We start from the raw sequence: 19,145 nt of genomic DNA, 5'->3' as shown, positions 1-19,145 counted from the left end.
GTGGCTTAGCCTGTGCTAAGGCTTTGGGAAGTTCGGAAACTGACTGCAGGGGAAGGCAAGGGAGTGCTAAACTTGGCCAGGAAATCTTGTGTGACTGCAGGTGAGACCCCTGAGCAATGTTTAAGGGACTCTGCCTCACCCAATGGAGCTAAGGGTGACTGCGATGAGGTAGGACCCTTTAACCTTGGGATCACAGGATTCTGGATTCCATATGCCAGTTCCCTCAAATGGAATAGAGTAAATGTCTCCTGAACCACTAAAAGAGTATGAGCTGGGGTCACCCATAACAGTGGGACTGTCCACTCTGTGCAGGGCCGTCTTTAATTTTGATTGGGCCCTGGTCAAACACTTTCTTGCCCCCCCCCTCCATTCTGAAACATACAAAAAATAGCAGGTAGACTCAAAATCAGTTTACTGCAGCAGATCACGCAGCAATTGCAATTGTTTGCCAGAGGTTACAGCCTATCCTTACTGCTCACTGGCTGGTTTCTAGAGGTTACAACACATAATTTCTGCTTGCCGATTGGTTGCTAGAGGTTAATGTACATTATTAGCGCTCACTAATTGGTTGCTAGGGGTTACAGCACATCATTACCACTTACTGATTGGTTGCTAGAGGTTAATGCACATCATTACCTCTCACTGAGCAGTGGAGCAATCCCAAATAATTGAGCAAGTAAAGGGGCACATTAATACACATACTACAGGAGAGTGTCAGAGAGTGCAGACATACTACAGGAGAGGTTCAGAGACTGCGGACATACTGCAGGAGACAATCAGAGACTTCAGACATACTGCAGGAGATTACCAGAGACTGCAGACATTATACAGGTGATGGTCAGAGAACTTTCAGCAACGCACAGCTTTACAGTTAAATAACACAGCTCAGGGTTTAAACAGTCAGGCATTTTATAGGTGTAAGGAAATACCTGGCCAGCCAAACTCACTACATACATTCAGGTCTGTGGGCGGGGCTTCCACTCTCTGCTCTCGCTACAAAAGCCGGGAGCTCCACTGATGCTTTGTTGGGGGGCCCACATCACCCGTGAATTGGGCCCCCGATGACAGCTTTGCAGAGCGCACAGAGGACACAGAAGGCTGTATTCCCGCGCTAGCCAGATGAGGGGGGCGGACCTCTGTATTCACCAGGCAGTATAGAGGGGGCGGGGCCGGGAGCTCCACTGAGGCTCCCACTCCGATCACTGGCTCTCACTGCAGACGCTCTTTTCCAAGTATACAGGCTGCAAGTAGGCGGGGTCAGAGCGTCAGTGGAGCTCCCGGCCCCGCCCCTTCTCAGCTGGCTAGCACAGGAATACATCTTCCCGTGTCCTCTGTGCGCTCTGCAAAGCTGTCATCAGGGCCCCAATTCACGGGTAGCGCGGTCCCCCCAAGAAAGATTGGGCACAGGGCAAGTGCCCCGTTTGCCCTGCGCTAAAGACGGCCCTGCCTCTGTGTCTAGATGAGGACATTTTACGAGCATGTGGCAGTGATGTAGCTAGGCTTAAGACAAGGCTTTGGCTATTCACAAACACAGGCAGCTGGTGACTGATGAGGGTTGATATGTCGGAGGTGACCAGGGTCACTGTAGATGGAAATAGGAATAGTGATTGGAGTTCCCTGTGGTGATGGGACTAATGCCCTGTACACACGGTCGGACATTGATCGGACATTCCGACAACAAAATCCATGGATTTTTTCCGACGGATGTTGGCTCAAACTTGTCTTGCATACACACGGTCACACAAAGTTGTCGGAAAATCCGATCGTTCTGAACGCGGTGACGTAAAACACGTACGTCGAGACTATAAACAGGGCAGTAGCCAATAGCTTTCGTCTCTTAATTTATTCTGAGCATGCGTGGCATTTTGTGTGTCGGATTTGTATACACACGATCGGAATTTCCGACAACGGATTTTGTTGTCGGAAAATTTTATAGCCTGCTCTCAAACTTTGTGTGTCCGATGGAAAATGTGTGATGGAGCCTACACACGGTCGGAATTTCCGACAACAAAGTCCTATCACACATTTTCCGTCGGAAAATCCGACCGTGTGTACAGGGCATAATAGTTTACACAAGAAAGATAACATTATTTTTTCTTCCCCAAAGGAAGTGACAAGGACACTGCATATCTGGCAAGCAATCTGTATTTGCCAAAAATGATCTAAAAGCTTGTAAGCTTGCAAGATCCAAGGGATTCATGATGTCTCCTGTAACTGCACAATGTTATCACATGATGGTTTGACAGTAATATAATTAAGTAACAAAAAAAAGATACCCCAAACTCGCTCATCCATGTCTTTATGGAACTTGCTTTATCCACTGGTGCGTGGTCATGTTGGAATTGGAAGGGTCCATCCCCAAACTGTTCCAACAAAGTTGGGAGCATAAAATTGTCCAAAATGTCATATGCTGAATTCTTAAGAGTTCCCATCACTGGGCCAAGCCCAACCCCTGAAAAACAACCCCACACCCTAATCCCCCCCCACCAAATAATTTGGACCAGTGCACAAAGCAAGGTCCATAAAGACATGGATGAGCGAGTTTGGGGTGGAGGAACTTGACTGGCCTGCACAGAGTCCTGACCTCAATCCGATAGAACACCTTTGGGATGAATTGAAGCGGAGACTGTGAGCCAGGCCTTCTCATCCACATCAGTGCCTGACCTCACAAATGCACTTGTGGAAGAATGGTCAAACATTCCCATAGACACACTCCTAAACCTTGTGAACAGCCTTCCCAGAAGAATGGAAGCTGTTATAGCTGTAAGGGGTGGGCCAACTCAGAATTGAACCCTATGGACTAAGACTGGGATGCCCTTAAAGTTCATGTGTGTGTAAAGGTAGGCGTCTCAATACTTTTGCCAATATAGTGTATGTGTTCTTGTGTTTGTGCTGGAAGCGTGCTCTCTCATGCACTCCCAGCACAGAGACTGTGACAGCCCTGGGTCTCTACCTACAATCAGGACCTGGGGAAACCCGATCACATAATCGCTGTGATAGCCTCTGACTGGCTATCACAGTGCTCATTCAATCTGTAGCCCGTCCCATGTTGTTTTTCCTATGTTAAGAGGATAGATGCAAACTATTGTTTTCTACATGTCATTGAAATTACCTGCATTCATTCAGTGAGGAAAACGCAGCAAAACGCACATTGCACTTAAAGTGTTACTAAACCCTCTACAGTACAGTCAGTCTGTATATGCAGTAAAACATGCTTGTTATACTCACTGTGGAACCTAAGGGGTTAATCCTCCACATTGTTTAAAAAAAGGTTGTTTGATCCTGGCTTCTCTGATCCTCCTCTTTTTCCACTGTCCCCTGATAATTTCCTGATAACACAGAGTCTATGGAGAAAGGCTGCACATGCTCAGTTTGGTGTGTATTGCTTTTTTCTTTTCTTGGGAGAGTGCATGTGATCAGCACAGGGCCAATCAGCACTGTCCAGACAGAGGGTCAGGGGTTTTGCAGTCTCATAGGATATTAGGAAAACTCCTCCTACAAGCTTTAACCAGACACTGATAGAAGTCACAAGACTGCTATATACTGCTGATGAGAAAATGTATTTAGCAGTTTATATTTACTAAAATAATTGCATTTCGATGTTCTGTGTACTGTGGGAGACCAGATATAGTGAATGCAGGGTCCTGGGTTTAGTAACACTTTAAATTGCCTTAATAGGTGTGCCCCTTAAAGCTCAAGCACACATGAACCTAGCCCTTAATTTAATGGGGGCATTTACTCTGGCCACTGGCACCTCAGACCACCCACCTGATGCCGCCCCTAGATAATGCTAATGCACATGGGTGATTAGGGTGTGCCCAGACACATCTGGCACACCCTGTGTGCAAGCCTATGGGTGCCATTATTTGTTAATGGCACCCCAAAAGTGGGTAGCAGCCCCGTGTTTTGTTGTGTGCGTTTATCACATGACAAAGCGCACAAAGTAAAACACGCTTGGTTCAGCATACCTCCCAACATTTTGAGCTGGAAATGAGGGACACCTACTAGCAAAGGTATGTAGCCATAGGACACGCCCCTTTAAAGGAGAATTAACCAAAAAAAAAGTTAATTAAATCCACAAAGGCTTTTTTACCACTACTATTCCTTTATATTGGCTTTTAAAATTTACAAATGCAGCAATTTAGAATTTGGATGAAAAGTTTAGCACTGGGAAACACTTTTTAGAAGATAAAAAGGGCATTTTATATACAACTATATAGATCAGACCAAAATGAGGGACAAATGAGGAGGTAACGATTGGCGTCTCAGGCGTGCATTATCTCTCATACAGATACTGGGCTATAAATAAAACCTGATTTACTAGTAAACAAAAGTGATGAGCTATTGTGATGAATAATGTTTTATTATTTCATAACACCGGCCACACCTCCCATAACAAACACTCCGGGATTCTAGGCATACTTCCACCACCCAGGCTTTTAAAGCCGCATTACTTTGCTACCCGTCACGAGGTTTCTCCCTATGATACCATGACATTATTCACATCCCTGTTCTACATAAAACTGCCCGACATTTCAGAGCAAGCACAGTCGTGACGTAAAGCGCCGGTGACGTCACGCCCCAAATCACGGCTCCGCCTCCCCCCTGTCCACACACCTGGCCCCACACTCGGGGAGGGGCGGGGCCGCGGACTGTGTACACAGTGGGCGGGGCCTGTGACGTGTCCGGGAAAGGCCAGTGTTCTCCGTGCGATGCGGAAGTTGGCCCCCAGCAGTAAGGCGGGTGGACCGGAAGACGGCGGGGAGACAGCGGGGGATGTCCGGCCGGGGCAGGAGAGTCCCCGGGAGACCGGGAGCCCCTCGGAGCTGAGCGGCAGGGAAGCCCAGGAGAGAGCCGAGCTGTGGAATAGTCTCTGCTCCAATCATGAGTAAGTCCTGGGAAGTGGGGGACATGTGTGTGGAAGGTGACAGGCTGGTCACTTTATAATGTGTTGTGTCCTGTTGGGGGGTCCCCCCTCTCAGTCGTGGTGCTGATAATGGGGTTGCCATGGTGATGTGTACTAAGCTGTGACTTCCCATGTAGAGATGCTGAATGATGACATGTAGTGCAGCCTCTTGTCACTCCTCTCTATTCATAATCCACCTGAAAGCAGCTCAGCCTGCTGATCAGGACACGCTGTGGATGGGGCCCTTCTGGGGAGAAGTTCTCTCCAAGAGATCTGTGGACGGTGCTCGGTGTCATCATCTCATTCCTGCTCATCTGGAGCGACTGGAGATTGTTTATCCAATGGGATAGAAGAAAAATACGCCTAAACACGGCTTTAGACGCATTTTTAACTCCGCTTTTCTCCTGCCAGGAGAGTGTAGATGCGCTAACATGAATGCAAACTCCGCCGGAGGACCTACAAAAGGTCAGTTTCTTCTATCTACACTTTACAACTAGCGGCCATTCTTCCACAGAGTTGTAGATCCGCACAGTGTGTAAACTTTGTATTACTACAACGGGCCTGTCTAGTCTGTTCTAGAAGAGAAGCTGCCCTCGAGAGGAAGCTGACCTTTATAGTTGTGTTCCCTGCAGAAAGGACATTTTTACAAGTTTTCCTTTGTCAAAAAAATACCCGACGGTGGTATTGTCTGCAACGCCATTCTTAGAACAGTCACACAGGTGGTAAACTAGAAGTAATAAAGCGGAACTAAACCCATCGATTTAAAAAAAAATTGTTTACATTCCAGGCATGCCAGAAATGCTAACTGTCACATTCGCTCTTGTTCTCAACCAAACTGTCAAACCATCAAATGTCTGGCATCATAACTGATCACATGTGCAACACCACAGGTCAAACAGAGGCAAAGATGGCAACTTATAGTTGCATAGTAGGTGAGGTTGAAAAAAGACACAAGTTCATCAAGTCCAACCTATGTGTGTGATTATGTGTCAGTATTACCTTACATATCCCTGTATGTTGCGGTCATTCAGGTGCTTATCTAATAGTTTCTTGAAGCTATCAATGCTCTCCGCTGAGACCACCGCCTGTGGAAGGGAATTCCACATCCTTGCCGCTCTTACAGTAAAGAACCCTCTACGTAGTTTAAGGTTAGACCTCTTTTCTTCTAATTTTAATGAGTGGCCACGTGTCTTGTTAAACTCTCTTCTGCGAAAAAGTTTTATCCCTATTGTGGGGTCACCAGTATGGTATTTGTATATTGAAATCATGTCTCTTCTCCAGAGAGAATAAGTTCAGTGCTCGCAACCTTTCCCCTTAACTAATATCCTCCAGACCCTTTATTAACTTTGCTGCCCTTGTTTGTACTCTCTCCATTTCCAGTACATCCTTCCTGAGGACTGGTGCCCAGAACTGGACAGCATACTCCAGGTGTGGCCGGACCAGAGCCTTGTAGGGTGGGAGAATTATCGTTTTATCTCTGGAGTTGATCCTCTTTTTAATGCATGCCAATATTCTGTTTGCTTTGTTAGCAGCAGCTTGGCATTGCATGCCATTGCTGAGTCTATCATCTACTGGGACTCACAGGTCCTTTTCCATCCTAGATTCCCCCAGAGGTTCTCCCCCCCAGTGTATAGATTGCATTCATATTTTTGCCACCCAAATCCATTATTTTAAATTTTTCTACATTGAACCTCATTTGCCATGTGGTTGCCCACCCCATTAATTTGTTCATCTTTTTGCAAGGTTTCCACATCCTGCAGAGAAGTTATTGCCCTGCTTAGCTTAGTATCGTCTGCAAATACAGAGATTGAACTGTTTATCCCATCCTCCAGGTCGTTTATGAACAAATTAAATAGGATTGGTCCCAGCACAGAACCCTGGAGAACCCCACTACACACCCCTGACCATTCTGAATATTCCCCATTTATCACCACCCTCTGAACTCGCCCTTATAGCCAGTTTTCAATCCATGTACTCACCCTATGGTCCATGCCAACGGACCTTATTTTGTACAGTAAACGTTTATGGGGAACTGTGTCAAATGCTTTTGCAAAATCCAGATACACCATGTCTACAGGCCTTCCTTTATCTAGATGGCAACTCACCTCCTCATAGATGGTTAATAGATTGGTTTGGCAAGAATGATTCTTAATGAATCCATGCTGATTACTGCTAATGATACCGTTCTTATTACTAAAATCTTGTTTATAGTCCCTTATCATCCCCTCCAAGAGTTTACATACTATTGATGTTAGGCTAACTGGTCTGTAATTCCCAGGGATGTATTTTGGGCCCTTTTTAAATATTGGTGCTACATTGGCTTTGTTCCAATCAGCTGGTACCATTCCAGTCAGTAGACTATCTGTAAAAATTAGGAACAACGGTCTGGCAATCACTTGACTGAGTTCCCTAAGTACCCTCGGATGTAAGCCATCTGGTCCCGGTGATTTATTAATATTAAGTTTCTCAAGTCTAATTTTAATTCTGTCCTCTGTTAACCATGGAGGTGCTTCCTGTGTTGTGTCATGAGGACAAACACTGTAGTTTTGGTTACTGAAGCCCCCCGATTCACTTGTGAAGACTGAGGAGAAGAAAAAATTCAATACCTTCGCCATCTCCCCATCCTTTGTAACCAGATGTCCTTCCTCATTCTTTATGGGGCCAATATGGTCTGTCCTCCCTTTTTTACTGTTTACATACTTAAAGAATTTCTTGGGATTTTTTTTGCTCTCCTCTGCTATGTGTCTTTCATGTTCTATCTTAGCCGTCCTAATTGCACCCTTACATGTCTTGTTGCATTCTTTATAAAGTCTGAATGCTGAGGATGATCCCTCAACCTTGTATTTTTTGAAGACCTTCTCCTTTGCTTTTATATGCATTTTTACATTGGAGTTAAGCCATCCAGGACTTTTGTTCGCGCTCTTAAATTTATTACCCAATGGGATACATTAACTAATGCCCTTATTTAATATGCTCTTAAAGCAAACCCATCTCTCCTCCGTATTCTTTGTTCCTAATATTTTATCCCAATTTATGCCTTTTAGCAAGGTTTGTAGTTTAGGGAAGTTGGCTCTTTTGAAATTCAGTGTCTTTGTATTCCCTTTTGTTTCCTATTTGTGTGATTTATACTGAAACTAATTGACCTGTAATCGCTGTTACCTAAATTGCCCCGTATTTCCACATCCGTGATCAGGTCTGTATTGTTGGTAATCAGTAGATCCAGTAATGTTTTATTTCTAGTTGGTGCATCTACTATCTGACCCATAAAATTGTCCTGCAAGACATTAAGGAACTGGCGAGCCTTAAATGAATGCGCGGTTCCCTCTGCCCAGTCTATGTCTGGATAATTAAAATCCCCCATTATGATAACACTTCCCATCCTTGCTGCTAATCCAAATTGTGATAGGAGATCTGTCTCCACTTCCTCCCTCAGGTTAGGGGGCCTATAGCATACTCCCAGTATTATTTTCCCCTTAGCTTCATCCCTTTAGAGCTCTACCCATAAGGATTCCACCTCCTCTCTAGCTCCCTCAGTAATGTCATCTCTCACATTCACTTGTATATTATTCTTGAGTTATAGGCATACCCTTCCCCCTTTTTTACCCTCTCTATCCTTGCGGTATAGGGTATACCCTTGAATGTTTGCCAGCCAATCACGAGAGCTGTTGAACCAGGTCTCTGAAATTCCCACAAAATCCAAATCCTCCTCGTACAACAGTATCTCTAGTTCACCCATCTTGTCCGCCATGCTCCTGGCATTGGTGAACATGCCACATAGTTTAGACCGGTTGCATATTGTCCTCGTATTGGGTGTTTCGAGATTGCAACTAGGACTTGCTACTATACTCGCCTTGTGTTTTTGTGCTTTGGTTAACCTACCACTAATGCCCCCAATACTATCCTCCTGGAATATCTTCCGCGCTGGCTATCTCTGCCTCTGGACCCTCCCCCCCATCACCTAGTTTAAAAACCCCTCTAACTTTTTGGCCATCTTCATTCCCAGCAGATCTGCACCCTCCTCATTTAGGTGCAGTCCGTCCCTTCTATAGTAACGGTTACCGACTGAAGTCGGCCCAGTCCTCCAGGAACCCAAACCCCTCCTTACTACACCAGCTCTTCAGCCACTTGTTTACTTCACTAATCTCCCTCTGCCTTTCTGGTGTGGCTCGATGTACCGGTAGTATTCCTGAGAATACTACCTTGGAGGTTCTTTTCCTCAATTTAGCTCCTAAGTCCCTAAAATCGTCCTTTAGGACACTCCATCTGCCTCTGACTTTGTCATTGGTGCCGACGTGCACCATGACAGCCGGGTCTTCCCCAGCCCCTCCCAGTAATCTGTCCACAAGATCCGTGATGTGCTGAACCCTGTGGCACATCACAGATGTGGCTGAAACTTCCTTGGCTGAAAAGGATATGAGGGTTTAGTTCCGCTTTAAATATAACTATTGATCTATATATAACAATAGAGCTATTAAAGTGATACTAAAGTCATGTGTTGTGTTTTTTTTTTTTTTTTTTGTTAAAAATAAATGTTTAACTTACCTGCTCTATTGATTAATTGACAATTAAAGTTAATAACAATTTTGTCTTCTTTACACCCCATTCACACTTGTGCAACATGTCATGTGACTTTGGACATCAAAGTTGTATGACACGTCGTTCCCTATATTTTCCAATGAAAACTATTCGTATATGTGCAACTTAGTCATTTATGCACTACTTTGGTCAACTTTCATGCAACTTGAGGGCCGTAGACTTTAATGTTAACACTCAAAAGTTGCATGAAAGTCATATATGAATGTTTTACATGCAACAGTTGTCCATTATCATTGGTCAAAGCCTAAGTTGCATTCAAGTCGCACCCATCCAAAGTTGTGCTACTTTGGAGTTGTACGAGTGTGAATGGAGGCTTACACCCCGTTCACACTGATACGACTTGTCATGTGACTCATACCCCATGTTTTCCAATGATGACCATTCATATATGTGCAACTTAAAGTTGCAGTGACTTTAGAATAGTTAATGCACTACTTTGGTCTGACTTTTATGCAACTTGAGGGCCATAGATTTCAATGTTAATCCTCAAGAGTTTTTGCATGAAATTCGTACCTGAATGTTTTACATGCAACAGGGTCTGAATTTGCAGAGGGACAAGAAGTCGCACCCATCCCAAGTTGCGTCATAGTTGCACTCCAAGGCCTGGGTACGTTGGATTCGAAACAAGTGTAAATGGACAGGATAATTTCACCTTTAGTAACATGTTACTAAACTAGCACCCCCTTGATTCCCCCCCCCCCCATTGTGACAGCGGGCCGGGGAACTTCTTCCTACACCCGCTGTCACGATTTAAACAAAACGCAGCTGTTCAGGCCTCTGCCCACCCAGCTGCATCATTCATTCAGAGTTCTGCGAATGGGAGAACTACAACTACCATCAGCCATTGTGGCTGTAGTTCTCAATGAACTACCAGGACGATGTTGAGTGTTTTAGGTAGTTCATTGAATCTTCCTGTCATTCTGTAACAGCCAGCATCAGTGGACACTCCAGCACACCCCTGTACCCCTTGCCATTAAATACATTCATGAAAATGTCTGAACTGTGCTCCTGCTGAAAAAAGCCCTGTCCGCGTCATTTCTTGTGTGATCAGGACTTTTCATATTGGCTGTTTGGTGGCAGGGTCCTCCCAGAATCCTAGCAGGAGTGATGTAAGTGGAGGGACTATTGGGGACTAATGGTCTTGGGCCCATGTGCATCGATGAATGAGCAGTGCCCTGCACCCAGAAATACTGTTGAGGAGACACATGGACAGGAGACTTAGATGGCTATAACTTTCTTCTGAAGGTAGGAAAATAAATAAGTAAACCTTGTAGCATGGGGTGGAAGGGGTCCTGTTTTGCCTGGAGTGGGGCTTTCAAGTCTTGTTTTGTACAGTTTCTAACCTTATAAGATCCCATTAATTATACAGTACATACTGCCTATTTTCCTTGTCATTTACTAGGGTTGAATACATTTGTTCATAACATCAAATGTCTTTTATTTGTAATGCATTCAAATGCAGTCTTCTTAAATTTCACTGCATTGGTACTGCGCTTTTATCTTTGGTATGGTGCTTTCAGAATGTGCGTAGAATGTGCATAGGCAATCCTCATCTGCATCTATACCCATAATGTGTCCTGTAAATATACTTCTCTTTCAGGACTGGGGGAAGGTTGGTGGTGACCCATATCTTTACAATAAAAAGGTAGAATACTGTTACTTTGGACTGCACTCATCTCACTAATGGTCCTGTGTGTTGTGGTGTGCTCTTGCTGTTTTGCATCACTCAGTGTTATCACAAAAGCAAATTCTCCTTGTTCTACATAGTGATTGTCTTGTGCTGTCTGTGATGTGTCTGTCTATTGACAAAGGAGCATGGTCACGGAGTTTGCTCAGAACTCTGCGTGGGGATAATGACATCCAGCAGACAAGTGAAGTTTTGTATTTGTTTGGAATTGGCATTATTTTCAAGTTTTCTTCTAACAAGAAGAGTGCTGTATGCAATGTTATAGTTAAATGTTAAATAACTATTTTTAATAAGAAGCTCAGTGTAGCTGTGTCTAGGACTCTACTCATTCGTATGTGTTTTTCTGTTTAATTAAAGCATAGAGTAATGTGCAGTTGAAAGTTAGTCTGCCAAAATGATTACGTTTGCTGAACTGACTTCTGTTTATTTGCATGGCGGCTATGCCAGCATCTGAAAAGAGCTTTTGATTCTGCATGTTTATTCCAGCATTTGAGTTCTTCATTGCATGGAATCACAAATAATCCCAGGTCCCACTTCATGTAACTTTTTATTCATATACCATATCATTTTTGTGTAGCTTGCCTGCCGTCCTTAGCTTGGAAGTATGCTGCATTGTAAACGTTGAAACCATTATGTTATTATTTAACTATATCTGTGCAAATGTGCAATTTCATGTAAATATTGGCCAGATTGTTGTTGTTATTATTATTATTATTCTTTGCACCACTGTTTTTTTTTTTTTTGTTTATTTTAGTAAAGGGTATTGTAGCCCACTGTATCCAGCCAGACATCAGTTCATAGCAGTTGGATCAGTGACAGATATTTCAAATGATATGTTTTAGTTACACCCTGGCTTTTACATATTGCTGTTAAATATATTTAGACTTGGCTATATATTTATAGTACCATGTAATCAGCAAACAGTAACTTAACATAGGAACACATCATGTATACAGTACATCTTAAAGTGTTACTAAGCCCACAACAGTAAAATCAGTCTGTATATGCAGTAAAGCATGCTTGTTATACTCGCTATGGAATCTAAGGGGTTAATTCTCTGAATTGTGTAAAAACGCTGTTTGATCCTGTCTTCTTTGATCCTTTGCTTCATCAACAGCCCCTATTCATCTCCTGATAATACAAAACCTTTGGTGTCACTCTGCACATGCTCAGTTTGGTGTGTGTTGTAAGTAGGGTTGTACCGATACCAGGTATTTGCACAAGTATCGGTATTCGTGCAAATACACCGATACCTGAAACCCATACTTTCAGGCTCGGTTCTTTGAGCTGTCAGTGGGTCTCCCCAATGTTTAACCACTTGACCACTGGGCACTTAAACCCCCTTAATAACCAGACCAATTTTCAGCTTTTGGTGCTCTCACATTTTGAATGACAATTACTCAGTCATGCAACACTGTATCTATATGAATTTTTTGTCCTTTTTTTCACACAAATAGAGCTTTCTTTTGGTGGTATTTAATCACCGCTGGGTTCTTTATTTTTTGCGCTATAAAAGAAAAAAGACCGAAAAATCTGTAAAAAAATAAATTTTTCTTCGTTTCTGTTATAAAATTTTGAAAATTAGTAATTTTTCTTCATATATTTTGGCCAAAATTTATACCGCTACATATCTTTGGTAAAAATAACCCAAATTAGTGTATATTATTTGGTCTTTGTGAAAGTTATAGCGTCCACAAGCTATGGTACCAATATCTGAAAATTGATCACACCTGAAGTACTGACAGCCTATCTCATTTCTTGAGACCCTAACATGCCAGAAAAGTACAAATACCCCCCAAATGACCCCTTTTTGGAAAGAAGACATTTCAAGGTATTTAGAAAGATGCATGGTGAGTTTTTTGAAGTTGTCATTTTTTCCCACAATTCTTTGCAAAATCAAGTTTGTTTTTTTTCTTTTTTTTTTTTTTCACAAAATTGTCATATTAGCAGGTTATTTCTCACACACAGCATATGCATACCACAAATTACACCCCAAAACACATTCTGCTATTACTCCCGAGTATGGCGATACCACATGTGTGAGACTTTTACACAGCGTGGCCACATACAGAGGCCCAACATGCAGGGGAGCACCTTCAGGCGTTCTGGAGCACCCAGGCCAATTCTGACATTTCTCTCCTACATGTAAAAATCATCATTTATTTGCTAGAAAATTACATAGAACCCCAAAACATTATATATGTTTTTTTAGCAAAGACCCTAGAGAATACAATAGCGGTCATTGCAACTTTTTATCTCGCACGATATTTGCGCAGCAATTTTTGGAACGCGTTTTTTTTGGAAAAAAAACTGTTTTTTGCTTTAAAAAAAAACAAAACAGTAAGGTTAGCCCAATGTTTTTGCATAATATGAAAGATGAAGTTACGCTGAGTTAATAGATACCTAACATGTCACCTTTCAAAATTGCACACGCTTGTGGAATGGCGCCAAACTTCACCACTTAAAAATCCCCATAGGCGACGCTTTAAAATTTTTTACTGATTACAAATTTTGAGTTACAGAGGAGGTCTAGGGCCAAAATTATTGCTCTCGCTCTACCGATCGCAGCGATACCTCACATGTGTGGTTTGAACACCGTTTTCATATGTGGGCGGGACTTACGTATGCGTTCGCTTCTGCATGCGAGCACACGGACAGGGGCGCTTTAAAAAATTTTTATTTTTTTTTATTGTTCATTTTACTTTATTTATTTTAGTTTGACACTTTTTTCCAAAAAAAAAATTTTTTTGATCACTTTTATTCCTATTACAAGGAATGTAAACATCCCTTGTAATAGGAATATGGCATGACAGGTCCTCTTTACAGTGAGATATGGGGTCAATAAGACCCCACATCTCACCTCTAGGCTGTTCCTGAAATAAAAAAAAAAAAAAAAAAAAAAAAAGATCCTGGCTTCGATCATAGCGGTGAGTCGGTAGAAGCACCGGAGAGCGGCGGGAGGGGGGGGCGTCCCCTCTCGCCTCCCGTAAGAACGATCAAGCAGTGTAACAGCCACTACGATCATTCTTATGGTGTAGGGAATCGCCGGCTGAAAAAGATGATATCTGAATGATGCCTGTAGCTGCACCCATCATTCAGATATCCCCGCACAAAGTCAAGGACGTCGTATGACGGAAGGCGGGAAGTGGTTAAAACGCTTTTTTTTTTTTTAACACAAAGTTGTCCATTTATACAATATTTCTAACACATAGCATGTATATACCAAAAATGACCCCCCAAAATAGATTCTCCTACTATTCCTGAGTACGGCGATACCACATGTGTGAGACTTCCACAGCCTGGCCACATACAGAGGCTGGGTACGGCTGAGCATGGCTGGGTATTGCAGAGTATCGCCGAGTATGACTGGGTATGGCAGAGTATGGCTGGGTATCACCGAGTATGGCAGAGTATGGCAGAGTATGGCTGGGTATGGCAGAGTATGGCTGGGTATGGCAGAGTATGGCTGCGTGTGGCAGAGTATTGCGGGTTATGGCAGAGTATTGCGGGTTATGGCAGAGTATTGCAGATTTTTGTGGGGTATTGCAGAGCATGGCTGGGTATGGCAGAGTATGGCTGGGTATCACTGAGTATTGCAGAGTATGGCTGGGTATTGCGGGATATTTCAGGGTATTTCAGGGTATTGCAGGGTATGGCAGAGTATTGCGGGGTATGGCAGAGTATTGCGGGGTATGGCAGAGTATTGCGGGGTATGGCAGAGTATTGCGGGGTATGGCAGAGTATTGCGGGGTATGGCAGAGTATTGCGGGGTATGGCAGAGTATTGCGGGGTATGGCAGAGTATTGCGGGGTATGGCAGAGTATTGCGGGGTATGGCGGGGTATTGCAGGGTATGGCGGGGTATTGCGGGGTATGGCAGGGTATGGCAGAGTATTGCGGGGTATGGCAGGGTATGGCAGAGTATTGCGGGGTATTGCAGGGTATGGCAGAGTATTGCGGGGTATGGCAGGGTATGGCGGGGTATGGCAGAGTATGGCGGGGTATGGCGGGGTATGGCAGAGTATGGCGGGGTATGGCGGGGTATGGCAGAGTATTGCGGGGTATGGCAGAGTATTGCGGGGTATGGCAGAGTATTGCGGGGTATGGCAGAGTATTGCGGGGTATGGCAGAGTATTGCGGGGTATGGCAGAGTATTGCGGGGTATGGCAGAGTATTGCGGGGTATGGCAGAGTATTGCGGGGTATGGCAGAGTATTGCGGGGTATTGCGGGGTATTGCGGGGTATTGCGGGGTATTGCGGGGTATTGCGGGGTATTGCGGGGTATGGCAGAGTATTGCGGGGTATGGCAGAGTATTGCGGGGTATGGCAGAGTATTGCGGGGTATGGCAGAGTATTGCGGGGTATGGCAGAGTATTGCGGGGTATGGCAGAGTATTGCGGGGTATGGCAGAGTATTGCGGGGTATGGCGGGGTATTGCAGGGTATGGCGGGGTATGGCAGAGTATTGCGGGGTATGGCGGGGTATGGCAGGGTATGGCAGAGTATTGCGGGGTATTGCGGGGTATGGCAGAGTATTGCGGGGTATGGCAGAGTATTGCGGGGTATGGCAGAGTATTGCGGGGTATGGCAGAGTATTGCGGGGTATGGCAGAGTATTGCGGGGTATGGCAGAGTATTGCGGGGTATTGCAGGGTATGGCAGAGTATTGCGGGGTATTGCAGGGTATGGCAGAGTATTGCGGGGTATTGCAGGGTATGGCAGAGTATTGCGGGGTATTGCAGAGGGAATTGCAGAGTATTGCACAGCATTGCAGGGCATGCAGAGTAGTAGGGATGGCTGAGCATGGATGGATGGATGGCTGGATGTCTCTGTGCAGCGCTGTGGGCACTACAGATGCAGCCCACAACGCTGTAGCCATCCATCCATCCGCCTCTTCGGTCACTGTGTACCGATCGGTACACAGGAGGGGAGGAGAGGGGGAGGAGAGGAACCGGCGTCATCAGATGACGCCGGTTTGTTTACATGTGATCGCTCCGTCATTTGACGGAGCGATCACATGGTAAACGGCCGCGATCAGCGGCCATTTACCGGGATCTGTGATGCAGGACCCGGCGATCACGGATGCTCTCGAGTGCGCGCCCTAGGGGGTGCGCGAAAGCAGAATTCTGGGAGGACGTCCCTGGACGTCCTCCCAGAGTTAAACAACCGCCCTGTAGCCGTCATTTGGCTATGGGCCGGTTGTTAAGTGGTTAAAGAAGTCCGGTAATTGGAGCTGTCAAAAAAAAAAAAAAAGCCGGCAATGTTTATTAGCAACATTGCTCAGCCCTGAAACACTAAAATAAAAAGAAACATTGTTTCTTTTTGTATATTTCTGTTTCTTCATCTGCAGATCAAAGGGATGAACAAATGCTCCTCTGTTTAACCCTTTAATAACCCTTAATTTACTCAGCCTTAACTCCCTATTCTCCTCCATTTAATTATTATTTTCCTGATTTTTTTTCACGTCTATTTTATAAACGATAAACAAAACTTTTTTTTTTTTTTGTTTGCTTTGTTGATATTAACATATATATTTACACATTTCACATTGAAAAAGCGCTAAATTAAAAAAAAAAAAAAAAAAAAAAAATCATTTGTAAATAACTTTTCAATGCTTTGTACCATTGCTGACAGCTGAAGTTAAAACGAAACAGTTGTGTTAGGTATCCGTAATTAGTATCGGTACTTGTACTCATTGTAAAAAAAAAAAAATGGTATAAGTGCATCCCTAATTGTTTAGAGTTTTTTTTTTTTTTTCTTGGGAGGGTGCATGTGACCATTCAGCACTGTCCAGACAGAAGGTCAGGGGTCCTGCAGCCTCATACGACAGTCAGAGTAGACTAGAGTGACCAATAATGTACATTACTTTGTTTCTAATCTGTTCTTGAATTTTTTTAGATTGTGGCATGATGTGTGGCTTTTTGTGATCTGTTAGCGTGCTTCACTCTGTCAGACAGCTTCTATGTATGTGATTTATTTATTTATTTTTTTGATTCAACAGGTCTGGCAGTAATCAGGCCTGGGTGTGGCAAGTAAAATTTAATGCCAGCCATACATGGTCCTAATTTCGTAAGAATTTTCTTTCGAAAATCGTATGAAAGAATTTTCGTATGAATTTCGCACCATTAGCGGGCTGCAACAACGGCCGATTTTCGTGCGGCAATCAAATTTTAGGAATCGGACATGTTGGAAATTTTCAGAAAAACGAACAATTTTCTAATCAATAATGGGAGAATCGTGCGATAAATGTAATAAGAAAAGAACATTTACGGAGAGAAAAGAAGATTCCCGGCCAAGAAAATTATTTTCTGTAGCAACATGCGGTGAAATTGAAGGCTTGGTCGGCCGAATTTTAAAATCAATGATGGCATCATCGGATCACAAAAAAAACGAACATTCTGATTTTGTAAAGAAAATTCGACCGTGTATGGCCTGCATAACTCAGCTTTCCTAAAAATTGTGGTTAATCACAGTTCATTCATGATTCAGCATGGGAGGGGGCAATTACTTTTTCACATAGGGCCAGGCAGGTTTGAACAGCTTTTTTCCCTTAATAAATGAAATAATTTAAAAACTGCATGTTGGATTTACTCGGGTTATCTTTGTGTAATATTAAAATTTTGTTTGAACTGAGTCATTTTAAGTGTGGGAAATATGCAAAAAAAAAAAATAAAAAATCAGGAAGGGGGCAAACACTTTTTCCACAGCCTCTGTATGTGAAAGTAAAAGAAAATACCAAGTTTTGGATTATCCCAAGAAAAGTAAAAGAGGGGAAATTTTTCAATTGAGACAATAGTTCTGGTGTCTTGGGGGAGCCCCCAAGGAATTCCCTTAACCGCTTGCTGACTGCCGCACATAGGAGTATGGCGGCAGAACGGCTCTCCTGTGCCAGATCATGTATCTAATACGTGATCCAGCACTTCCGAATAGGGGGCATGAGCTGTGTGGGCTGTGATTACTCGCAGGTGCTGGCCAATGATTGACTACTGGCACCCGCTGATCAGCCACGACTGTCCTGTCAGTGGGGATGTGACGGTTTTTATTTCCCTGCAAAGCAGGGAATAAAAACTGGCACATATCTTAGTTAAAAGCACCTCACAATATACATAAACACTGGCTAGGCACACATTTCACCCTTTGATAGCCCCTTCCCAGTCAGTGTCATTACCACAGTGACAGTGTATATTTTTAGCACTGATCACTGTAGTGTCACTGGCTTCCTCAAAGTGTGAAAGTGTCAGTTCATGTCAGATTGCCCACCATCACAGTTCCGCTATAAGTTGCTGCCCACGGCCATTACTAGTGTAAAAAATGTAAATAAATCGTATATAGATATACCATAGTTTGTAGATGCTATAACTTTTGTGCAAACCAATCAGTATATGCTTATTGGGATTTTTTTTTAGCTAGAAATATGTTGCAGAATATATATTTGACACAAATTTGTAAAGAAATCAGATTTTAACTTTTTTAATTCTTTTTATTTTATCAGATATATTTTATAGCTGAAATTAAAAATATTTTTTCTTTTTTTTTCAAAATTGTCGTTCTTTTTTTCGTTTTATAGCACGAAAAATAACAAAGTGGTGATCAAGAAGCCACAAAAAAAAAAAATCTCTGTTTGTGTGAATAAAAATGATATAAATTTCGTGTGGGTACAATGTTGCATGACCACGCAATTGTCGGTTAATATAACGTAAATTTTGCGGAGCTGAGACAAGAAGTGAAGGTAAATCTCCCCAATGGGACACAGGTGGCAAAAAAAAAAACCAAAATCTGACAGGAGTTATAACCTTTCCTTACTGTATTCAAAATGACGAAAAAAGTTTTGCCTATAGTTCAACTAGTTCTTAATCTGTTAATTAATGCAGATTATTGTAGCCGAACCTGTATAACGTGACCTATGGCCACACGACTTTATATACATTTATTTACTGTAGGATTTACATATGCCTCAGT

At 43.3% G+C, this 19,145-nt stretch overlaps 1 protein-coding gene across 4 annotated transcripts in view; it reads left to right on the top strand.

Moving 5' to 3' along the window:
* Window positions 1-4,615: 4,615 nt before the first annotated feature.
* The window catches only part of USP6NL (USP6 N-terminal like), a 278,511-nt gene continuing 263,981 nt past the window's right edge, over window positions 4,616-19,145 (top strand). Inside the window, exons 1-2 of one of the 4 annotated variants that reach the window (XM_073619483.1) lie at window positions 4,616-4,888; window positions 11,103-11,147. Coding sequence is in view for 1 of the 4 variants with exons in the window: in XM_073619482.1 (XP_073475583.1) it covers window positions 4,885-4,888 (4 nt within the window). In the remaining 3 variants the exon portion in view is untranslated. The remainder of the gene's footprint in view (window positions 4,889-11,102; window positions 11,148-19,145) is intronic. The other 3 variants (XM_073619485.1, XM_073619484.1, XM_073619482.1) reach the window with 3 other exon arrangements.

Source organism: Aquarana catesbeiana, linkage group LG03, assembly GCF_042186555.1.
Source record: "Aquarana catesbeiana isolate 2022-GZ linkage group LG03, ASM4218655v1, whole genome shotgun sequence".
In the NCBI taxonomy this organism is placed as follows: domain Eukaryota; kingdom Metazoa; phylum Chordata; class Amphibia; order Anura; family Ranidae; genus Aquarana; species Aquarana catesbeiana.
This window is presented reverse-complemented; position numbering and strand designations above follow the sequence as displayed.